At 38.5% G+C, this 24523-nt stretch overlaps 3 protein-coding genes across 7 annotated transcripts; 1 reads left to right on the forward strand and 2 right to left on the reverse strand.

The window, feature by feature from the left end:
- Window positions 1–756: 756 nt before the first annotated feature.
- On the reverse strand, window positions 757–8637 carry LOC114546500 (uncharacterized). Of its 4 annotated transcripts, none has more exons than XM_028565312.1 (15): window positions 8445–8637; window positions 7973–8087; window positions 7431–7475; window positions 6991–7155; window positions 6679–6779; window positions 5856–5992; window positions 5335–5455; window positions 4992–5130; window positions 4814–4909; window positions 4630–4719; window positions 4091–4236; window positions 3823–3924; window positions 2795–3476; window positions 1423–1526; window positions 757–1179 (listed from the first exon to the last, which is right to left on the reverse strand). In XM_028565312.1, the coding sequence occupies exons 3-15, from the start codon at window positions 7470–7472 to the stop codon at window positions 1077–1079; spliced, it is 2028 nt and encodes a 675-aa protein (XP_028421113.1). In that variant the 5' UTR covers window positions 7473–7475; window positions 7973–8087; window positions 8445–8637; the 3' UTR covers window positions 757–1076. The 4 variants fall into 4 exon arrangements, with proteins under 4 accessions (XP_028421113.1, XP_028421115.1, XP_028421114.1 ...); XM_028565314.1 differs by having other exon boundaries at window positions 7973–8090; XM_028565313.1 differs by having other exon boundaries at window positions 7973–8122.
- On the forward strand, window positions 7471–15347 carry cdkn3 (cyclin dependent kinase inhibitor 3). The gene is made up of 9 exons (XM_028566401.1): window positions 7471–7477; window positions 7981–8100; window positions 10792–10864; window positions 10980–11035; window positions 11147–11191; window positions 11389–11611; window positions 13022–13053; window positions 13255–13358; window positions 14510–15347. The coding sequence occupies exons 1-9, from the start codon at window positions 7471–7473 to the stop codon at window positions 14597–14599; spliced, it is 750 nt and encodes a 249-aa protein (XP_028422202.1). The 3' UTR covers window positions 14600–15347.
- On the reverse strand, window positions 15097–24237 carry cnih1 (cornichon family member 1). Of its 2 annotated transcripts, none has more exons than XM_028565346.1 (5): window positions 24079–24237; window positions 22083–22151; window positions 19323–19435; window positions 18851–18994; window positions 15097–16468 (listed from the first exon to the last, which is right to left on the reverse strand). In XM_028565346.1, the coding sequence occupies exons 1-5, from the start codon at window positions 24079–24081 to the stop codon at window positions 16441–16443; spliced, it is 357 nt and encodes a 118-aa protein (XP_028421147.1). In that variant the 5' UTR covers window positions 24082–24237; the 3' UTR covers window positions 15097–16440. The 2 variants fall into 2 exon arrangements, with proteins under 2 accessions (XP_028421147.1, XP_028421146.1); XM_028565345.1 differs by lacking the exon at window positions 24079–24237 and adding an exon at window positions 23812–24029.
- Between the last annotated feature and the right edge of the window lie 286 nt (window positions 24238–24523).

A 24523-nucleotide genomic window follows, 5' to 3' on the forward strand; every position in this document is an offset into this window, starting at 1 on the left:
TGGGAAATAGGCTTTTTCGCTTGCTGTTTGGGAGTTAAATGAGAAGATTGATAGGCCTACCACACTATATATATATAAAAAAAAAAAAAAAAAAATCTTTCTTTTCTCTGAGTAACGTTAGTTGCCAGGCATCCAGCGGATACAATTAAAACGACTAATTGCCGTTTTGCACTTCTGTTTTTGGACAAATTAAACAGGAGATATACCGTGGTTTAATTAGGGAATTTTAAAAGTCCTGGTAGGTTGATTTTGTTACTATTTAATAGGGCCAGGCTAGCTTTTTCCAGACTTTGTGCTAAGCTAGCTAGCTATAAGCTAACCGGCTAGCTAGCTGTAACTTCAAATAGCTAGCTAACGTTACCATGCTATCAGAAGACCTCATCTAGCTAGCTAAGTTACCTTTGGCTAGTTAACGTTAACTCTCCACCAGAAAGCGAAATAAGCGTATTTTCCAAAGTGTTCCTACCTATACTGCTTCCTTTAGCTAGCTAGATATTAAAATCTAGCTAGTCCTTAAATTAAAGTGAAATATGTATTAACGTTATTCTTTAGTAATATTACCTTTCTTTAGCTAGCTAGCTACACATTGATGTCATATAAAACCATCTCACCTTCAATAATAAATACAAAATTGTCTGGAATATTTAATTTTTGAAATGTAGCTAAATCTGCTAGAAATGCTTCGTCTAACCTGCCTTTAAATTATTTTTTTTATATTTCTATCAGTTGTCAAAATATAATCCAGAAAAGCCAAACAAAGATGAATGTCGTGTTTACAAAGGTTCAGATGTTGTGTTTACAAAGGTTCAGCTTTAACAGAAATATAATCCAGAAAAGCCAAACAAAGATGAATGTCGTGTTTACAAAGGTTCAGATGTTGTGTTTACAAAGGTTCAGCTTTAACAGAAATACAAAAAAAATGTTAAGGGTCACTAATTCGACATTCATGCGTTACTGTCATGGCCTTTGGGGAAAATATATCCACCAAAGAAATCACAAATTGGGCTCAAGTTTGGTAGTAACTTCAAAGTTTTGTGTTCAACATTTTTTAGTGATAGTCTCTGGGGGGGGAGGGGTCAAACGGTGCTGCAGGGTCCCTCACTGTCCTCACTGTCCTCCCACAATCCTCCACCGCTCATGGCTGCAGCATGGTTACCTCTCTGCTGAGACAGGCCTGGTCTGAAGAGATAAGAGAGAAGTTCAAGCTCAGAGAAGCAACAGGTAAAAGTGTATTTATCTCATCAATCAAGTTTTTATTTGTATATTATATCTGCACTGATAGTCACAATGCAAGTGTGAATTTGGTTGTTTTAATGATTTAGTACAAGCAGCTAGTACATTTCTGTATCACCCTCCTACCTGTGATTAGAGTGAAGATTAAGTGTCACGACTGGCATAATTCTACATGATAAAGGCTTTTACCTCAGATTTTCTCTACTTGGGTTGAAATTTTGAAAGCTTTGCCTCGCTGGGGCTTGAATCGGTACGAAGCCTTGTCTGTGGTCTTTCTCTGGAGCTGCATCAGCCTAGTACATGCAAGGATGTGGAAATACAGAGAGCAGGTTAGAGTGAGTGACAGGAAAACAGGACTGCACAGAGTTGTCAGGAAAATATGGGACCAGTTGGAGAAATGCACCAATTTTCTTTCACATGAAGATAATTTCACCAGTGGTCCTACTGAGCCTGTGGAAACAGTAATGTCCTCAGTGTCTCTGGAGGAGCTTTGTCTGCCTGAGCAAATAAACCTGATGATGTCATCATTTGCGTAAGGAACTGATCTGTCCAGTTTGAAAGACGGGCGTTCACGGGGCGGAGAGGGTTTAACGAAAAGATGCTACCAAGCTGATTAACCTGTCCATTCTTTTTTTTTTAAATCTTCAATGCGTAATTACTGCCCCTGCAATATGTTTTGTTTGATTTTTGGTGGACTTAAAATTAAAATTACAGTAAAACAATTTTGTGATCAACTTTTTTTATTGGCACCTTCAGACATACAAAACAAATTCCACAATGTGTGACAGGTAATAGTAGATGGTGCACAGAACAGATCAACACAAATTGAACAAGAACAAAAACCCTCTCCCACCCCCCACCCTCTGCGGTCCTGAGGAAAACAAAACAAACAGAAACCACACCTTGCCTTGTCACTCTCCTTTTAATTCTTGTGGGGTTGAGGTCATTAAGTCTGATATTTGTGCTGCTGCGCTTTCCCATAGGCTGATAGTCGATGATATGGCTTTGTTAATCCTTGTTGTAGAGAGCTCAAGCATAACTATGTCCAGAAAATACGCCCACAAGTGAGAATTTTGAACATTTTCACTATTTCCTCAAGAGCTATGACAATCTGGTACATGTATCCGAGGATTATCTATCACTATTTGCATTGACGCATTAAAACACTTTTATTAAAGCGACTATATGCGTAATTTTGTATGCAAGTATAGTATCTTTCTTGTTTGAGTGTGTAAGTTAAAAAAAAAAAAAAAACACTCAATGGAAACTGCAGTCGATGTGTTGCTGTACCACCGTTGTCTTACCACGAGGAGGTGCCAAAGTACAATTTTCTAATTCAACTCATATTGGTTTTAATATCACAAATTTGTAGGTGTACGCAGCCTTGGCAGAGGTATGTGCTCCTTGAGTAATTTTTAGTTTTGCTTAGGTGTTGATTACACCACACTGGCATTATTTCATTCTGAACCACTTTTAAAGGATGCTGCTGATACTGTAATATACCAAAAGAAGGCCCAGGATGGACAGAACATGATGGTTATGTAACAAAAAAACTAAATACCTGTTTGGATGGATCATCCCAGATAGGCCTGAAGGCACTTTTTGGATGTAAAGGAGGAGACCCCTTTCTGACGTTGACCAGCCTCTTCCCGTAGGAGCTGACGAGGCATGGCGTCGGCCCGTCCACACACGGCCCTGCAGTGCTTCTCAGAGGAGGGTGAGGGGTCAATCTGGGAATCTGCCACCTCAAACACACAGTCCTCTCTCTGGGTGGCTCCCTTGACTGCTGCTGCTGCTGGCTGTATGAGGGCTTCAACAGCACCGGCACCTGGCTGTCCTCCTCTTCATCCTCCCCACTATTACTGCTCATCATCTCCCTGCGCAGGGTGCCGTCAGGGCTGCAGGAGGTGACGGAGGAGTAGTCAAAGGCTGAGGTGTCATCTGGGTCTGTCTCGCAGTTCTCAAGGCTGTGGTTGGTGTGGGGTGCCTCCAGCCCGTTGCTACCTTTCCCGTTGGGCTGGCTGTAGGTGCCCTGGCCTGAGTCGCTGTTCTCTCCCCATGCTGCAGCGTCAGGAGGGAGGAGGGAGCAGTAAGCGTGTCCACAGTCACGGGCCAGCTGGTTCAGGAGGGTCCGGTCACTTCCACAGCCCTTCCTCCTCACTGGGCTGCAGGACCAGCACTCCAGACGCATCGAGTGACAGCCGTCGACTTCGTTAGTAAGGTTGACAGCCTGCTGGTCATCTCTGTAGGAAGGAGAGTGGAAGTTATTATACCAGGATGCCCACATCAGCTGTGAGAGTGAGGGACAGTGGCATGAAGGATGTGAAAACCTGTAGTACATTTACTCAGGTACAAAGATGAAGTACTCTTACTTTATTATTTTTTGTATTATTTTTACTTCACTACATTTGACAGTTGTAGCCAGGTTACTTTTTAAGTGCTCCTTCCATAACTGGTTTTAAGGCAAATGTGCCATTTAATGTAATCACGAATGTAGTCACTTGTCTGAAAAAGTCCCTTGTCTGAGCTTGACTGCAGGTGCTCCTGTGCTTGCTGTACTGACTAAAGCCAGCAGAGGGCGACACTCACCTCTGAGCTGCAGTGTTGGACTCACGCTGGGATTCTCTGGTCTGTTGGTTCCTTGTGCAACAATTTGCAAAGGATCCACCAGGAACTGCATCAGAGCAGCTGCTGCTCATGCAAAGAATGAGTATACATTTTAATCTCTGAATTTGTTAATGAGCTAAAGACACAAACACAGGCTTTCAATATAAATCTACATAAGCATCTAATCTGATATTAGAGGCATCAACCTGACTGTTTATACTTAAAGATCGTCTGATGGTGGTGCCCCGACCTTTGTCCAGCTCCTTCTCCTTCCTCCCATCGGACGTCTTCCTCCAGGATCACATGACAGCGGGACAAAATGCTCCTCAGCGCTCGCTCAGTTCCCAGCAGGAGGCTGCAATCAGGATGCTCTTTACCCGTCCACTGCAACAAGTTCTGCAGAAGGAAAATGGAGAAAAATTAAGCAATTCAGTAAAGTTTAGGGTCAGTTTAACTCCAAAAAAACAACCTATTAACTATATTTATTCAACCTGTAGCCCCTCCTAAAAGTGTTTATAGTGTTGTTTGTTTGTTCATGTATGCACCATTCACCAAGGCAAATTCCACATTAAGTGTAACTCATTGTGGCAATAAACCCTTTTTCTGATTTTGATATTGATCTCTGGCCTTCTACTATCCTTGAAAAAAAACATCCTCATGGGTGTATGTCTTATTTTAGAAATCCTGACAACTCAACCTCCTCAACTTTAGGTTCAGTGTTGACCTGCCGTGTCACGCCTTGTGTAGTTGCAGCTCGATAAAGTGGACTCACTGTGGCTGCTGACTCACCTGAATGTGGCTCAGGTAGCTGTGTATGCGAGAGACAGGTGCCAACAGCTGGGAGAGCAGTTTCATTTCCTCTCTCTCCATCTGGCCGCTCTGTTAAATGCAGACATGAAATATCCATCAGCATGTCTGGTTTCTCAGGTTCATTATGACTGAGTAATGTTGATGCTGTATCACTTTAAAATACCTGTATTTTCTCAGAATGATTTAATCTGTTGAACTCCAGTGAGAGGAATGACGCCAGAGTGGTCGTGTATCCAAGGTACATATCCGAAAAGGCTGTCTGGACAACCCAAATCAGAGCAATCGTGAGTCTGTGTTCAGTGTAATGGACTCAAATCATTTTAAAAAGAGCATCTACTTACGTCATTTTGTCCGATGAGCTGCACCAGGATGTCTCCAACCAGAGATTTCCAGTGCTCAGCAGATAACCGCTCCTGCAGCGTGTTTCGGAAGAGCAGATGTCGCTGTAACAGCTGCTCCACAAACTTCAGATATGTCTGACTGGATCAGGACACAAAACAAAACAAAGGGAGGTGATTTAAATCGCAAACAGCAATTTAAAGCAAAGCCGAAAGAGAATATTTACGTTAGTCTGGAATTCATGTAAGCAACGATTAAGAATATGTGCAGTCTTTTTTTTTAGAAAGGAAAATACCTGAGCTGTTGTTCTTTGCTAAGTTCTACTGTCTACAGTTCAGCACTTACTATGGCTCCACAGTCATCTGGTGAGCTGGTGGTGTCTTGTATTTTTCATACAGCTGGTTTAAGGTTGACACGTACTCCCACTCAGAATGCAGAAGTTGCATCGCCACCTGATGCCGTGCATCTGTGCAAAAAAGAACATTTTAAGCTTCACAGATGTGTCTTTCACTTGTAATCAACAATTCAATTCAACAAATAATGTGACCATGTGACTGAGCATCAAGTTTAATCCCCCATGTGTTCATCTTAAAGTAGAAAATAAAGGTCTGACATCTACTGCTAAAGTGTTTTGGAAGGTGCTTTAACCTCAAGTGGCTTCAGTAACAAACAAATCCCAAACATTTGTATGACTTAAGTTGTTAAGTTTTAAAAGATGAAACTGTTTAAAAAAAAAAAAAATTGGTACAGTTAAAACATCTTCCTGACAGCAGCTGTTGCTGGTAGCAAATGTAACATTTTTCATTTGCTTATTGTTGGTTGAACCACCATTGTATTATATCATCCAGTTAAACTAAACTGCTCACCTGTGCCTTCGTTGAGCCCAGCTTTGAGGCCCTGCAGGAAACAGTGGAGGAGCAGTTTCCCTCTGGACAGACAGGCTGCTGGAGCAGACCAACAGTCACACTGACTCCGTTCACAGGCCGATTCTGCTGGGTCACTGCTGCACAACAGTGGACAGATGGCAAAATGATTCTCTGCAGGTTTTACTTGTCTATTATAAAAACTGTTTTATCAGCAGTTATTACCGCCTGCTCACTAGGTATAAACAGCTTTTTTTCATGACTAATTGTTTGCTGTTTGCCACTGAGAATCATGACATTAAAATGAACACATTATACATATGGATTTCCAGCAAAGAAGCAAAAACATAGTTAAGAAGACTTTTATGTTATATTCTGCATTTTACACTTTGTATAATGGGGTCAGATTTGGCAGAAATTTACAGCAAGTAAGATATTTACATGGCACAAACCAGGAAATAGTTATTCTGGCCCCTTAGAACAAAGTACATATGAAGTTACAAACCAATTAATTACATTTCTGTATTTGCCTTAATATTTGAGCTGTCACTTTTGTATTTGTTTTGGTAATTACAATATTTTTTTGTGTTTGCACTTCATTTCTTGCATGTGTTTTGTCCTTTGGGGCCAAGGTAGGAGGGGGCTTAAGTAAAGGCAGATAAATGAGTAAAGTCTGATGAAAAAAAATAAAATATGGTCTTCATTTTAAGAAAGATGGTTTGTCAGAGGCAATCATTTTACCAAACTGTGATCTAATTTGATTGGATAGTTCTAATACTTTGGCTTCTTATCTGTCAGCTCTATAGTTCAGTGTTTTTGTTTTTACCTTTCTTTGTGTTTGGATGTAGAGCTCTTTCCATCCTGCAGAGGTCTTTGTCTGTTACTGTACAGCTGCAAGATCTGACACTGCATCACTCCAAGTTCTTCCTGTAGGATGACAAGGCGTTTGGTAAAGCTAAGTAACTATACTTTTATTCTGTATAATAACTGTTATGGATGCAAATGAGATAATCCAGTCAAATGTGAGTGCTGAATGTGTTTGTGTGACCTTCAATTAATATGTAAATATATAACGCATACTGTTACCAAACTTTTCACATTAGATTTTTCTCAGTAGTTCAACAAGTCGGAGTCTCACCCTCAGTGACTCAACCAGAGCCTCCAAACGAAGAGCTTTCTTCTGGCAGATCCTCCGGTTCTCCACCAGCTCCTCCCTCAGGTACGTGTCTCCATGTTGGATCTGACTGAGCTCCAGCAGAGCGCTGGCAAACCCCGTCTTCAGCTCTGAGACCATGCATTGCAACTGACGGGACAGCAGGTGTCATATTACTCAAGGTTAGATGTATTAACAAGGCACAAAAAGCACAGACTTTTACACTTCTGACACTAATCATTGTAAGCCAAGGTAGATAAGAACATCTTTTGAATGTCTAAACTGTATTTTGATCCAGGATTGCACTCTTGGACATCAAAGGAGTTTATTTACCATCTACTGCTAATTTTTCAAATAATAGGAGCTTTACATTTAAACTGTCTTTAACAAAGCCAGGCTGGCTAATGAGGGAAGGCGCAGAATACCTTGGAGATTTCAGTGACAAGCTCTGCCTCTTGAGGCTTCATGACCTGTACAGAGAGAGAGACACAAACAAGGCTGTTTGCAAACACTTGGTTATTAATGTGCACAGACTGTGCAGCCTGAATGACCTTTTTGATATTTCTAGCTCATAGACTGTAGAGTAAAGTTGAGTTTGGTGAGTCCGCCATTCAGAGAAGAGCATGTTCTCCTGTGTAATTCACTCCAAACATAGATCAGATAGCATTCACACAAGAGGGACAAAGCAGGGAAGTGAACCTATTTTTTTTCTCTCAGGAAAGTGGATCTTTAACCTCTTCCTAACCAAATGCACACATACATTTCAAGAAACGGACAGAAATGGAATATGTGCATAGAGTTTAATTTGAGTTGAGTTTTGGTTTGAAGCACAACAAATGTGAATTATGTCATCATGTATTCTTTCTACCTATATAGTAAAGCCTATACATTTAATAGAAGAGTTAAAATAACATTCTTAACCAGATTTAATGACCTATGTGCCCATAATCTTGTTTGTTTGTGGTACCTGCTCAGATGTTGCCCCTGCCAGCAGCCCCTCTGCTAAGGAACTGGCAAGCCAGCCAAAGAGCTCAGCCCTGCAGGGGAAATGGCTGCAGGAGCCAAGATCCCTCCTTATAAGTCTGCTGACAGAAGGTAAGGCACGGATCAGCAAAAACTGGAAAATGGAATATATAATAGCCTCATGTTTTTAACTGCAAATACATCATTTAAAATCTGTTTTTAACAGATTAATAACAGATATCCTTATTTTATATTACCTTTCTGGAACTAAAATATGTGGAAATCACATTTTATATAAGGTTGCAAGACTGATGTGCATGGTAGCTATTTAAAAAGCATCTTATAATATATCTAAGCATAATTATAATGTCAGCGGTGTCCAAATATTAAAGAATCCACCAAAAAAAAAAATCAAAAATAAGGCAAATACTGACTGCTGAAGCAAAATATATAAAAGAAAGCCACAGGAAACTCACCTCAGTTAAAGCTCTTCAATATTGCTTCTGCAGACATCTGAAAAGATGCAGCGAATCCAAAAAGACTTAACATTTCCAGGGTTTCCTCTTCTGTGGACAAACTTGTTTTCAGTCATTTGCAGTGTTTGAAGGCGGGTGTCTCGTGTTTGAGCTGCGTGCTGCTCTGCGCGGACAGCAGATGTCCCGCATGAGCTCAGCGCTGTGATTTACTGAGGAAGTCAGGTTCAGTATGGACCATGTAAATGCCATAAAGAAAGTATTGCACTAGTTATTGTTGTGCATCCATGTAAATATATTCTGTTCTACTGTTATTTTACCAACACGTTTAGTTTTTTTTCTTATTTATCTTTATTTGCTCACAAAGTAGTTTTTTGTTTAAATAATTTGGAAATGGGAAATGTTGTCAGTGGTAGTGTGATTTCCTTCAAATCATTATATAATATAAGTAAAGAAAACGATACAGAACTATTATATTAATATAATAAAATTATTGAAAACAACAAATAAATTAGAGAGATGACATTATATAGCCTACAAAATAAATTGTGCAAATATAATAATAATAATAATAATAATAATAATAGTTTTATTTATATTTATTGTATGAATTTACAACAGGGTTCATCTAATTCATGATAAATTCCATTGATTCAAACACCTTGCATATCATTAAATTAACCGATTATATCACGCAGAAAACATAATTTTTTGTTAATACCGTAGACCGGCTTTGTTAATACTATCATTTTTCTTTACTCCGCCCGTGTGGATCAGTCCTTAGCATGAATCGAGCACACACGTGCCTAATTTCTTTAGTCGAGGGGCGTGGTTACAGGTCACTTCTTGAATCTGATTGGCTGCTGGGCTCAAGGAGTTTTTAAATCTTAGCAGCAGACGGGGCTGTCAAAACAGCCGAGAGGAATAGAGCGTGAGTGGTGAGAATTAATTAATTATTTCCACATTTATTTATGTCTGTAATATTGCACAGCTCTTTATTCTTTTCAGATGACCGTTACATACATATTTTAATTAATTGTTTGTGTGTTCCGTTTTGCGAATTCAATCTGAGAGATGAGCTAGCTAGCTAACGCTAAACAGCTAACGTTAGCTACTATCAGCAAGAAATTTCTCTACGAGCAACATTCATACAAATGTATAAATGTTAATGCAATGTCAAATAATGTGTTGTCGTTTATCTAAATCATTGCCTTTATGGTAATGGTGGAAAAAGCTAGCTAGGTACTAGCCAGACTTAAGCACGTTTAATTTATAGTTTACAGGTTGGCTTCATTAACAGACTATGGTTGGCGTGTAACTTTAAGTAACGTCAAGTGCTGACACGTAGCTTATTGGATCATACTAAAGCTTCTCCCCGTCTTTGACCATACCAGAGACTTTGACCATACCCACCATGGTTTAACCTACCCTACTAACACAGTCATGTAACGTTGTCATAAAAAGAAGGTATATGGGAACAGCACACAATAAAATAAAGACCTGCATAATAGTCAGAAACAAAAGTCTTGAAACAAATAACGTTACTACTTTTTTGTGAATTAAGTTAACGTTAATCAAAAACAAAATGCCTCATCACCTCAGAGTTAAATCAACCTCTCACTACCTGACAGCTTTACAATGGTAGTATTTATTGGTGGGCTATTGTATTATGTTGCGATATATCAAGTGAACGTTCATCACTGCCCATAATCTCCTAAATATGCCATACTGTAGTTCTGGGGGATTTTGAGTGAATTTCTGGTTGCTTTCCACTAGAGCTGGCAATATATCAATATTATATCGATATCGTGATATGAGACTAGATACCGTCTTAGATTTTGGATATTGTAATATCATGATATGACATAAGTGTCTTTTCCTGGTTTTAAAGACTGCATTACAGTAAAGTGATGTCATTTTCTGAACTTAGCAGACTGTTGTAACTGTTCTATTATTTGCCTTTTCCCCACTTACTCATTATATCCACATTACTGATAATTATTTATCAAACATCTCATTGTGTAAATATTTTGTGAAAGCACCAATAGTCAACACTATAATATTGTTGCGGTATTGATCTTGAGGTATTTGGTCAAAAATATCGTGATATTTGATTTTCTCCATATTGCCCAGACCTACTTCCCACCTAAAATCAACTTGAAGAGACTTTAAACTTGCTTGGAAATGATCCATTACAGCAAACACTGTACTTTTTTTCTTCTTCCAAATATCAAAAAAGTATTCATGATATAATTTTAATATTTAAAGTGCACACAATGTGAAGTCAATAGACTGAAAACCATTTCATCGATTCAGTTTGTTTGCTAGTCTGTTAGGCTGAAGCCATGAGGACGAGTGAAGTTTGACTCCTCATCTGAAGAGGAGGTTGAAGAGGAGCAGCTGACACCCTTCCACATTTCCTGGTAAATTTCAGGCGTGTTCCTTTTGTCATGGGCTACAAAAAAGTTTGTTTTTAAATGATGAAATGAAAAAAGAATTATGGTGTTCATGTATATATATATTTTGATTGTCTTTAAGGTTACCTCTGTCCATAGTGGAATGCTCGCAGTTTCTCGGGATATGTGCACTACCGGGTAAAGTCGTAGTTTATAATTTCATATACAGTAGATATATCTGTGTTTTTACTTTATTGTAAAGTTTTGCGCAAATTATCATAAAACTGTGTTTCCCTTATCTTACTTCAGGCTGCAAATACAAAGATATCCGCAGGAGTCTGGAAAAAGACGTTGGTAAGACGACCTTGATTCTTACTGGCACTCAAATAAAATACTTTAGAATTAACATCCACAAGTAGATCTTAACCCTTTATTTGAACTTTCTGCACACTGCAGTGTGTAAGAGTTATTTTAGAGAATCTCATACTGTTACATTGATTCAGCACACTTGTGAAGTTTGTTTTACATCTTGGCTTCCTTCTTGTTAACAGATGAGCTCCAGAACCAGGGGGTGCAGGAAGTGTTTGTGTTCTGCACCAGAGGAGAGCTTAACAAGTACAGGGTCCCCTCCCTGCTGGAGGTCTACCGGCAGCGAGGCTTTACAGTTCACCATACGCCCTTCCCAGATGGAGACGTTCCTGAGCTGGAGCAGTGCTGCCACATACTCAGGAAGCTGCACGTCAGCCTCGAGAACAACAGGAGGACTGTGATCCAGTAAGTTCATCAGTGTTTAACAAAATACACAAGAAGCGCAGGGGTCTTCCATGTTTTTTAAACCAAGGACCCCTTTACTAAAAGAGAGACGGAGCAGGGACCCTCTATTACTAATATAGTGTAAAATGAAGTTGCATCTTAAACTGGACCTACAATAAAGTGTAGGGCGGCCTAAAGCCTTTATACACTTTTTTAGTGCATAAAATACTAATATTTAGTAATAGTAATAATAATTGTTAAATCATGTTTTAAAGTGAATCCTTAGGATGAACTGTATCTGTGGATGCCCTTAGTGACTACCTTACCTATAGGCCAGTAAGCCTATCATCAGTGGGATTAATATTTGCTAATAATATGTTGGATTCATGTTAAGACATTTTAATTTTTGAAAAAACTTTCAAAAATTAACAATAATTTGGAGGCCCCCCCTCAAAAGAGGTTATACCCTTTGTCATGTTACGGCAAGTAAAGCAGTAGAATTAACATCCTGGCAGTTGGCTTGATGTTCCCTAGAAGCTCTATACATGTTAATACTTCTAAAATCAGTTGACAGGGAATGATGAACCTTATTTTCCTGGTCACATTTTCTTGTATTTTTCATATAATGGAGCACATTTATACTTACAATACACAGAATAAACTACTGAACACAAGGCAAGCCTTCTGGTTGACAGGGTGTTTATAAATAACGAGCATGTCTACATGAACAGAAAGAGGATTCATGAAATAGAAAGTAATCAGAGATACAAATGATCATCCTTTGAAGAGATTACACATCACAAAAAAATATCTGCTCTGTTTTGAAAAGTTTCTTGTTTAAATTATATGACAACATAGAATATGTGTTAAATCAAGAAAGGTTTCTTGTAAAAACTAAGTACTTTGGTATCTAGTAATGATGATCGTTAAAATGTGAACGGGCTTTGTGTGCTAACAAGACCCTTTTCATGTTTTAACGAAAAACAGATCAAAGTTTACATGAAGTATTTTTATTCGGATTGAGCTCTTATTCTAATGGTTATTGGAGTAAAAGGCTCCATGTCAACACAGCCACTAACAGCAGCCTCAACAGACCAGAGCAGTAAGAGGAAGGTTGCTGGTTCATGTGTCACTTTGTAAAACCAGGACATGTAAAATCTGCTGCTGAAAGGCCCCTGAGAGGCTCTTCAATCCCTAAGTGAGCTGATAAAACAGCTCACCAGGCAACAGGAAGAAACTGGTTGTACTGGACTTGCCTAATATATGAGAGAGTTTAACTATGTAACTAAAGCAGAGTATTTCTACTCAAACACGCAAACTTAGAAACCGGGCGAGTGAAGGTTAAAAATAGACACAGCAATAGTTTCTGTAACAGATGTACCCTAGGGACACCTCATGATTTTGCGTTTTTTTTTTTTTCTCCTCCTTCAGCTGTTACGGAGGCCTGGGACGCTCTGGATTAGGTACGAAAAATTTACTTAACCTTTTTTATTTATCATGTCAATCAAGATCAATGTGCCTTTTCTTCCTTTTTAAAAATGTTAATATATATATATATATATATATATATATATATATATATATATATATATATATATATATATATATATATATATATATATATATGTATATGCTCTGATCACATGGGTGTCTCATGTTTTCAGTCGCTGCTTGTCTGCTGCTTCAGCTCTCTCTAACAATGACAGCAAACAAAGCCATCGAAATCCTCAGGGAGCACCGAGGAGGAGGAGCGATACAAACAGTGAAGGTGAAAATAACTTTTTTTCTCTGAATCTGTTGCATTTGAGAAACTACAGCCTTCTGTGGTTTTTGCATGTTTACCTCATTAACCATGAACATATTTAGCATTCATGCTGACCATTTCCACTGCATATCACAATAGTTGTTTTTGATTTCCTACCTTCTAGGCTACCATTTGTTTTCTCTTATTTTAGTATGTGATTTAAAAGAAAAACTCAGAACCAATATTTTTTTCTTAATTTTTTTTGACCAATGTTTCATTAGTGTTGAGTTATAATGAAGTTGTAAGCAACTATTAACTATTTTGAAAGATCCTCCCTGGTGGTATGTTTAAGTTTAGTTCCTCGCTCTATGTTATAGATATCCAGATATGGCCCGCCATCAAAGTGAAATTAATCACAATCTCCCTCCAAATAGTCCACTGGATAACTAGCCGAAGACAATCATGTAAATAAAATGCTACTACTTTGACTAAATTGACATTGACCCACAACCTCTGCAGGTGAACAGGCAAGTGTCTGGTTTACTACAGATAGCTAAAATGAGCTAATTCAAGGAGCTACTTTCTGTTTACTTTTGGTTGGACTCAAAGACAAGCGTATGGTATGTGTTACGCGTTTTGGCAAGTTGAAAGTTAGCATTACCCAAAGTCAGAATGGCCACAATTAATAAAAATAAGACCTAGTTTGAAAAATACCATAATTTGCCTATAAGAGTGCTCCGACATTAGATGTTTGAAAGTTGGCTATTGACAAGTATTGCATTCAATTACTATGTTGTAAGAAACTGGACCTTGGAGGACAAACTGTAAATAATATTATTGGCCAATATTAGCCTATCACAGATATATCTGTAACACTGTACATGTCAGCCAATCAATAATACAAAATTATAATTCAGAAGATGCGTTTGACTTCATACCGAAATATCTGCCTGTAAGGTGGGAATGTAAAATAAAACTGATATTTTTTGTAAAATGGTCAGCAGTAATATAAAATGTATTTATTTGGCTTAAATGTGCACAACCATCAGTATTGTCCTTTTTGTAATCTATTTGAAAAGTGTCTGACTTCTGCTTGTTCTCTGTGAATTATTGTTTTTGCTGTAATATTTATAAACAAACATGTTAACTAACAAATTAATTTTGCTTTTCCGTAGCAATACAACTTCCTCCATGAGTTTCGGGAAAGGTACAAGGCCTACCAAGACAGCGGAGAGGTTTGCACAGAGCGCTCATTGTCTCGGTGATCACTACTCTTCATATCAATGAGCCGTACAAATATTGATCTCTTCAAACTCTTTTGTCAGCGACTTTTTTTTCCTGATTGTGTGATATAATTGTATTCGCTGATGATTGCACTTTAACAAAATACTCTTTAATATATTGCTTGTTTCATCATAATCAAATACTTCATAAGGAAATCCTGCTGGGATGTAAAGTTTAAAATGTGCACATTTGTTATAAATTCTGAGGATGTTAACTGACAAAAGGTCTCCTGCTGTATCTATACTCAATATTGAATAGTATACTTAAAGAGAAGGATAACTTAAACTGGATGGGGGCTTTGCAGATGTCAGTTTTATAGAAACACATCCAATGAGCTGCATTGTTTTTTCCTAAATCTGTAGTACTGCAAACCATATTTTTATTAGCCATACTACTGGCGTGACGAATACAAATGTTTTTCTTTGCACCATTATGTACTCATTTTCTTCAAAGGTATTGAATTAAAAGAACATTCCAGTCCATAACAGTAGGATGGTTTTATTTAATTTGAATTAAACTTGTCATTTCCTAGATGGGACATGATGGGATCTTATACATAAAAATGTTAATGTCATCTGTGGCCATCCCTTTCCCTGATAAATGTACACATTTGAAAATGGCAATAAATACTCTTAGTATTTATGAAAACTTTTGTCTAAGGGCCTCGACTCTAAAAGAAAACATCACTTTCCAGATTTTCTGAAAATGACCCAACACTGGAGGAGTGCTTGACATCTTGGAGACAAAAGGTAAAATTAAAAACATTGAATAAATAAACACTGGATTTCCTAAAGCTGTGGAATATTTGGTGGTGAAATGAACAAAATGCACAAATCACAAAAACAGTTAAGGAATTTCAAAAGATACATTCAACAGTATGGCACATCAGCAGTTTCCTACCAAAGCTCAAATGCAGAAAGCAGAATAAAGTACTGTTGCTTCCTAATGCTGAAAATATTATTGTACTGTTGAGTCTACCTTTAATTGATAGCTGCGAGGGCGATAAATACAGGTCACATACACATCTCTGGCTACGGTGTTCACACATAAGGAAACAAATATTGCCATCGATTTCAACACGGATTACATGTGAATGTGATAAGTCTGAAATATGGATAGAATACATCAGTTTGAAAACTGATGCGACAACCAGACTATGATTGTCCCTGTGCAACACGTTTCACTATGAATACTCATGCACTTCAGCCCTCACTGTACAAGTCAAGTCCCAGAAGGTCTATTTTAAGACTGTATGTATCTGAGCAATAACAGAAGTCTAGTTTGCATTTAACTATTTGTTTTAGTTATAATAATGAATCCCACTGCAGGTATAAATTAACTGTTAAAGTCCAGAATCTAATTCACAGGAAAAGCTAATACAGTTCAGCACACAGCTCAGATTCTCACAGATAATGCACACCTGAAAATGTCTACCTAATTTTGTAAACACTCAAAACTTGGGAACCAAGATGAAAAAAAAAAAAAAAAATGTATTTAAATCCCAAGCATCAAAATCACCATACCATTAAAAATAAAAAAGGGAAAAAAAAAAAAAAAAAACTTGTCCATTCAGGTTTGTCCTCATTTTCCATAAAATGTTAACTATAGTGCTATGAAAAGAACGCTGCGACCAAGATATTCTCTTAAAACAGGCTAAATGTTTCCGAAATGACACTGCGTTGTGTGTGTGGAGGGGGGGGGGTCGAGAGTTTGTCCGCTTGAAATGGCGTCTTGTGTTGCTGAAACTATGGTCTCCAGCAGGTCCAGTGTTCCAGCACTAAGATCATAGTATCTGGTCAGTCCTTTTCCTTTATCATCCGGTTTAGGAGCTCACCAGAACATAAATCATCCTGTTAGAAATGAGATGAGAAAGTACAACAAGTCAAATATCTAAAATATTTTGCAAATACTTCACATGTCGCCATGTTGGATTTTACATCTTCACTGGTTTTGTTAAAGGTCATTAGGAAATACTCTTGTTTGCTCTTACTCTTAAATGAGAAAATGTGTGGGTAAATATGAAGTTACAGCCAGGAGATGGTTAGCTTAGCTAAAAGACTGGGGGAACAGCTAGCCTGGCTCTGTCCAAAGGTAACAAAATCTACCTACCAGCAACTGTAAAGCTCCTTATTTAACAAATTATCTTAATCTTGAACAAATAGTGTTAATTAGTGAGCTTAAAAAGGTGCTAGCAGATTGATTTGTGTTACCTTTGGACAGAGCCAGCTAGCTTCCAGTTTTTACACTAAACTATTCTAATAAAGATGCACAGATTACAACTTTCTAGGCTGATTCCGATTTTCTTTGAGTTAGGCCAGCAGATACCGATTTCATTTTTTCTAACCACTTTACAGCACACACATTTATTTTGTCTTTAATAGAACATTTTGCACAAAACATAGAAAATGTTTTGAACAGATAATGGATCACTATAAAATAGAACTATATAAAATTACTCCAGGGGCCTGTTTCACAAAACCAAGATAAGGGATTAAGCCGGGATTTCCTGGTTATCCTGGATGAATTTAGCCTTGACTCGGTTTCACGAAAGCAGAGGCACATAACATTCATGTAACAACAGGGAGAGGACACCTTAATGGTTTTTGACCTTATATTTTGCCTGGGGGGAAATAACTGATGAATATACTCTGTTCCATTTATGTTTATAGTGTGCATGGAATTTATCATTTTATTATATTTATAGTTTCTAGATTTTACAGTCCAATTACTTCAGTGTCTTTATTTTCTATGTCCATATATACCAGGGAGCAAGGCATATAATATGTAGAGAAGGAAACTCGTCCTCTATAAAATAAATTTAAAAAAACGCAAGAAAAAGCGTGACATAATAGCGGACAGACTAAATGATAGTCTAAAAATATACATTTATGAACTACTGCTCTTTAATGAAACCATTCAATGTGTCACTGTCATTTGCAAAAACGAACACCTGTACACTTTGCATTAAAAGCGAGTAGTGGAAGTTAATGACTTAGGAAATTAACATTTTAGTCAATGAGAGAGAGGGAGGAACAGAGTGAAAGAGATATTTACGCTTCATATTCTAGCGTTATAGAAAATGGATCTTCATGGTAAATTTCCTGAGTAACATTATCTATCTTTCTAACTTTTAAGGCAAAGAGTAGAATTGTTAATTTGTGCAAATGATTAGTAGCCTAATCATTGAATGGTAGGATTATGACGGTTTCCATTTAGAATAATTGGTCAGTTAATGTATATATTTAGGCTGCTTACGCATTCAGTCGGTCCGTGATCGTCTGCTACGCTTTCTCTCGCTGTTTCAGTACAGCGGCCGTGTTATTTTCTTTTTATTCAAATAATGTGTTTCACGTCATCATACTTCCACAAGAAGCTGCTGCTCACTCTGTATAAAGTAGCCTATGTGCAATGCGTATTCTCCATTTTGGCATCAGTAAATCTGTGATCGACCTCGCGGTCTTTTGAGGAAATCCGTGGACGCGCATCTATCTGAATTAGTTCAGCCTGGCTCAACCTAGTCTCTCCTCCTCAGCCTGGCTTGGCCTTCGTGAAACGCACCAAGCCAGGATGCACAGATTAGACTAGGTCAAGCCTCGCTTTATCAGTTATCCTGGATTTATATATTCTGCTTTTGTGAAACAGGCACCTGGTGTGGGAAATTCACACACATCTAAAGTGCAATGTTAGAACCATTTCCTTCTTTTTACATCCAATACCCCAAAAAAAACAAGTGATTTTGGTTTTTGGTGTCATCCCTCCACGCCCTACTTTTTCCTTGCACGTGTTGTATTTGCAAAACTTGTTATCTTCTGCGCACACACACTGAAGAATTTCCAAACAGCTGACATGTTGCAGGTTAATTCACGAGGTTCCCTACATGTGCGAGAATAGCGCAGACGCGCGCTTCACACCGCGAGTGGGTACGCGCGACACACGGGGAAAAGTTGAGAGAAAGGAAAAAGAGACTGTGCTGTCGCGTGTGTGTCCTTGGGAACTCGTATAACTTATGTTGTCAGTTAATTGTAGCATTGACCGGCATGAACTCGGCATATGTCAGACCGACCTGCTGGTCACGGCTGAGCATGTGAAAACCGGCCAATTCCGCAGGATGAAGTTAACCGTATCTTTTTATACTTAACAATCCAGTGTAAATAAGTGTACATTTATTTTTAAAACGTACAACCGAAACATGAGCACTCACAAAGAAACAAGGTAGAAAAAATATTTTGTACCCGTAGAGATAGTAGAAGAATGACAGGAGGTAGAAAGCCAGTTTGCACCAGCCTTCTTTTTGACAGAAGGCCAAGATGTCAGCATTCATGATGGTTGTTGGGTCATAGAGTCCTGGACAGCTCATCACAGGTCTGCTCATATATCTGCATCACAGCAACAAATGGGTGTGTTAAGTCTGATTAAACTGTACTTTGTATGTTGTCAAAGCATCAGGTCCTGGCGTCAGCAGACTTAATGGTACTGAATTTTATCAATTTATTGATCAATTGTCATATGCAATTGGTAACACAGCATAGTGAAATTTGACTTCTGCATTTAACCTATCCTAAGGAGCGGTGGGCTGCTGAAGGGCGCCCGGGGAGCAACATGGAGTTCAGTGTCTCACTCAAGGAGGACTTCAACATGCGGACAGGAGGAGCCGGGGATCAAACCGCCAACCTTGTGATTGAAGGATGACTGCGAGATACCCACCTCCAGACATGATAAGCCAGCAGTGGTAAGTTGAGACAGAGGGTGAGCCACTCAGCCGCACAGAAGAACATCACACAGAAGAAGAAATGGATGAGATACTCTGGAAGCACCAGCTGAAAAGAGCAAAATTTGAAGAAAATGTCAGAATCCACATGCACTGAGCAGTCAGTCCAAATCTATTTAGACAAATTCTTCAACTGTCAACACAAATTACTTAATTACCAAGTATGGCGTCACATGGAATAAATTATAAAGCCGGTCAGAAAACAATACAGTATAAAGTTACAGAGCCTCAAAAGGCAATTAGGCCTTTTTACAAAGAAATGCTGAGCTATTTAAAGAGCCAGAGATTTAAAAATTGCAGTCAGCTCCACAGAGAGTCAAAGACAGGAGTGAAATACTAATGAGCTCCAGTGAGCTGCTTATTTATTTTCAGGCCCAGCTTGACTATTACATGTGCAGACAATGCCATATGTACAGTAAGCTGTTGTACTGTAGGTAAAATATATGAACAGTGCTTTATCATGCACTGATCTGACACAATGTGTAACACAGACAGGGTGAAAAATTAAGCCCTGCCACCTGCACGATTTGAGTGATTTGAACACTAATCCAAACTGGGGGGGGGGGGGTGGAGACCCCACTTGGCTGACTTAACTCCCACAGTGAGGCTTATGCATTACTTTCAGATGTCCTCTATCTAATGTGCCAAAAATGTGTTTTTTAGCCATAGAGCGAAATCACGTATTTAGTCTTTACCACAGACTTATAATTGTTGCAAATCATGCAAGTTGCAGGTAGAATTTAGAAATCTAGACGTTGTTGCAAGTGGATGGAAAATGTTAATTCCCCACCCTGGTTATAGGTCATGCATCATCAAGTCTGACCACAAGTACAAAGGGGAAACCCATCAACAACTTGCTCCGGGAGAATATTTGCACATCTCAACATCAACATATTTTGCAGTGAGGGAAAACTCACAGATCATCCCACATCTTAAACAAACTGACTGGGTGACACACTGGAGTAGGACCATGCTGTGAGCACTAGCAGTGTTGATGCAGCAGCCTGCCTCAGGTTGACAGGGTTCGATGTGGTGCAGGGTTCAGGGGGGCAGATGGAGGCACCACATGGAAGCCATGCATTCAAAAAGAGCAGAGGGCGGAAGGGTGGGGGCAACCAACAGCCCACAGATGGAAAGGTGAGGGGCGTATAGGAAGGGGAAGGTGCAGGAGCAGAAGGGAGGAGGGGGGGCAATAATGTGTTAAAACCCTGCACTGTGCTGCCAAATACAAAACAACTGATGTGACAATCCACACGCAAAAAGACTGGCCATGGTCAAAACTGCAGATAGTACTGTGGAGTGCAGCATGGATTAAAGACAGAAATCTGTACTTTTACCTAAAATAAATCGTACTACTGAAATCACTAACCAATCAGTGATCTGAAATATTGCTGAGCTGGAGAGTGTTGGGATTCTGCAGCCAGCCATCTGTTCTGAACCACAGGTGATGGAGGTTAGAGCCAACACTGAACTCATACAGTAGCTTAGTTCTGCTAATTGCTGAATCAAACTGCAACCTGCACCTTATATAAAAGTGAAATAATATGTGATAAAAGTTTAATTTAAAGCTGGAACATTAAATTAAATAAATTTCTTCCAACACTTAACAAGCATTACCCTATGCCATGATCCACAGCTCAAAGTATTCACAACTCAACAACTTTGCTAAAATATCCAATAACCTCATCTGACTTTACATGATTACCATGAATACTGTGATGTAAAAAGCTGTATATGCAAGTGTATATGCCTGGTGTCATGTAACTTGTTTCAAACTCAAGACAAGTTTCCAGACAGTCTGAGTTTACTGATAATTTCCTGCCCCAGTAACTATAACACTATTTGCAAACAAAGGGTAGGTTGTAATAAAGATCATGCATGTTTTGAGCATTTGCAAGTCTTTTCAGTTAACAGCTACACTTTATCAATAATCAATAACACTGAATATATCATCCCAGCTAACGTTATCCACCATTACACACAGTGGCTCCTATACCTAAAAAAAAAAATAATAAAAAAATAAATAAAAAAGCTTAAGGCATAGTCAATTCAATTGATTAGATGAGGTATAAAAAAGAACAATAGAAAGCACAATCTGTTATTTCAGTTAACGCTCATACCCTTAAAGCTGCACTTTAAAAAGGTCAAAAAAAAAAAAAAATGCTAACAAAAAGAATATATATAAAAATCTAATACATGACAGTGAAAAACCTGAGGCACAGGTGGCATGTTGTCTAATCCCAAGCTAAACTCCGGCTTTAACTCAGAGATTAGTGAACTGAAACTGAAAAGACGTTTGCAAACACTTCTCCGTGCAAAATGACAAGACTGCAGACTGAGTTGAACTGAGCGGGCATTTTAAAGATTGGTACAAACCTTCATTGCAATTTTGACTCTTTTAATCTTTTTGACCTTTTCAATTGTCTTTTTGCCGTTAAAGTGTAAAAAAAAAAAAAAAAAAAAAAAAAAAGAAGCAGATTAGGAAAAACAAAAAGGCGTTAAGAGTTTGACAGCTGACAAGATCACTGAATTCATAACAGGCAGATTATTTAGCATAACAGTGCAGAGAAATGATTGAAGAAAAAAAAACAGGCGGATAAAGTTATTCTAAACTAAATGAAATACCTTTCAACAGAGCATTTATGCATGCAGTCAAAGAGGCAGGAAGGTGTGTCGGGTACGGTGGAGTCACTTACCGGATTTAAAGTGTTACACTGATCTATAGGATTCTTGTAATCCGTCTTCAGCTCATCAAATGCTATTATCTGGGGGAACAAGATAATCACAATGTACAGAGAGCAGCTAAAAAAAAAAAGAAAGAAAAAAGCTATTTCTCAGTTTGAATAAAGTCACTAACGTGGAACATTTACAGTGTTCCATCAATAGATCATTTTATTTTCATCCCACATATTTTAAGAAAAGCAGTAAGTTCATATGCAACATTCAACTGTACACTATGTGCAATATTTCAAACAATCAACATGCACAGTATAATACCCCCTCACATAACAAATACATTTTGTGGTCTGTCATTTGCTTGTTTTTTTCTAATTGGCCCGTATCTGAATTACTTTTCTCTTTTTCAATTTACCAATTAAAATGTATTCTACAAATGTCTGAAAATAGTAAAAAACTGCCAGAACCAAAGGTTTTCAAATTGTGTGTTTTGTGTGACCAACAGTCCAAAACCCAACTATATGCAAAATGACACAAGCAGCAAATCCTAACATTTTGCGAGGCTGAAACCAAAGAATGCTTGGAAAAGATTATCAAAATTGAGTGAACTTTCTTATCGATTAGCTAATCAAGTACATGTTAAAGCATCACTGTCAAAGCAATGTAGCTACTCTTTGTAGTCCTGGGGTTTACCATTGAAACGTTTACTGTTACATCAACGTTATTACATTTAATCCTATCAGTTTTAGTTCACGTCACATTTATTTGGAAATTTTGAGACATTGGTCAAAGAAAAAAGAGGTAACGTTATAGAACTAGTTTACTTACACCAACTGTATGGGATACCCATTAATAACCTTAACGTAACTTTTTGAGTCATGGCACATTACCTAAAAGTTCATACTACACTGCTGATGTTGACATTTTGACAACAAAACTAACGGTATTACCATACAAAACAAAGACATGCGACATGTTGGGGGAAACAGGTGACAGTTAGCTAAGCCTGCTAAGAAACTTGCTAATTCATAGCTCAACACTAGCTAGCTAATCATTTGACATGTCTGACACATTACTAGAGGTTTGCTATAATCACATTACGGTTAATACAAGGCGAACTATGGAAGGGGATTACGATAATACGACAAAACTGTTTGTCTTGGTGTTTTAACTGTTAGCTAGCTAACTTTAGCTCATAGCCAACGGTTGACATGCATTTGTTTCCAAGGACGGCAAAGGCATGTCCCGCCCTATTCTGCCTCTGATTGGCGTACCCTGACATTTTTTTTTCTTAACCATAACCAATCATGCTCCTATTACCTAAACCTAACCAACCCAACAAGAGCAGACAACGAGTACTAGCCAATCAGAGGGGTCATGCCTTCGCCATCCTGTGTTTTTTTGTTGGGTGTGTATGTGCCATTCAACGGATGCGTTCCCGTTATTATCATACATCCATGGCGTTCCATGTTACGTATACCGAGCACTGAGTTTGCGGAAGTTTCTCTGGAGTTAGCTAGCTTGGATACGTTCTGTCCAGACGTTGCAAAGATCCGCAGCGAGCGACGTAAACAGTAGCTACATCCTATGCATGTAACCCCCTAAAACGTCCCGGCTATGTAGCCACAAAGCTGGCCTAGCGTTAGCTAGTCTCTGCCAGCCTTCCTCGCTCTTTCGCCTACTTTTATCCGAGCCGTTGGGAGTGGCAGGCCAACAGTCCTACCTAAAGTTGTCCAAATGTGTACTTACATGCCAGATAGCAAAGAAGATAAGCGCCGCCGTGAGCAGCAGAGCGAGCATGTAACAAAAGGCCGCGAATGTGAACGCCATATTTTCTCCGGTTCTGCTAGTATGTTCCTGGCTCGGTCGGCGGGTGATGCAGGCAGCTTCGCAACCGATTTGAGAATTTGTCTTCTTCTTCAGTGAGTGTTTAGCTAGCTTAGCTATATCCTTGTTGTTGCATTACTGCCATCGTCTGGAGTAATGTATATCCTTCAGTTTTTCACTGGGTCTTACCATCAGTTTTCCAACTTTCCTAAAATTTCTTCTGGGTAGTTTCAATAATTTGCAAAGAAACTCCCTCACACTGTCAAACTTGCACACAAAAAATAAAAGCTATAGTTGGCAACGTTTCGATACTACACCATCATCAAGCAAGACTAGTACTGAAACGGTACCTAAACGCCCCCTCCGACGTCCCTGTCTCACGTTATCGATGTGCTTAGTATTTAACATTTTTGCTTGTTTTATTAGGGTATGTCCTTTTCACTTCGAAGCTTTGTTTTGATAACTCCTAACGGCATATTTGTTATTTGTCTGTTATGCTAAGTGATCTACTGTACACATTTTAATATACAAATTAAATGCAAGCAGTATATAGGCGTGCATGCATTAGCTATACAACATTTATTATATAATTTATCAATTCTGAAAAGAGGTGTAGCTCTTGCCATACTGTATG

This window comes from Perca flavescens, chromosome 20, assembly GCF_004354835.1.
Source record: "Perca flavescens isolate YP-PL-M2 chromosome 20, PFLA_1.0, whole genome shotgun sequence".
NCBI lineage: Eukaryota > Metazoa > Chordata > Actinopteri > Perciformes > Percidae > Perca > Perca flavescens.

Coding starts and splice junctions, on each gene's coding strand:
- cnih1 (XM_028565345.1), bottom strand. CDS start 23,892: ATGGCGTTCACATTCGCGGCCTTTTGTTACATGCTCGCTCTGCTGCTC. Junction 22,152..23,811: donor TCTTCTTTGCTATCTGGCAT/GTAAGTACACAT, acceptor TTGTTCCCCCAG/ATAATAGCATTTGATGAGCT. Junction 16,469..18,850: donor TTCTTCTACTATCTCTACGG/GTACAAAATATT, acceptor CATTTCTAACAG/GATGATTTATGTTCTGGTGA.
- LOC114546500 (XM_028565315.1), bottom strand. CDS start 7,472: ATGAAGCCTCAAGAGGCAGAGCTTGTCACTGAAATCTCCAAG. Junction 4,910..4,991: donor AGCTCATCGGACAAAATGAC/GTAAGTAGATGC, acceptor TGGGTTGTCCAG/ACAGCCTTTTCGGATATGTA. Junction 4,720..4,813: donor ATCATTCTGAGAAAATACAG/GTATTTTAAAGT, acceptor TGCATTTAACAG/AGCGGCCAGATGGAGAGAGA.
- cdkn3 (XM_028566401.1), top strand. Junction 11,036..11,146: donor CGGGATATGTGCACTACCGG/GTAAAGTCGTAG, acceptor ATCTTACTTCAG/GCTGCAAATACAAAGATATC. Junction 11,612..13,021: donor AACAGGAGGACTGTGATCCA/GTAAGTTCATCA, acceptor CTCCTCCTTCAG/CTGTTACGGAGGCCTGGGAC.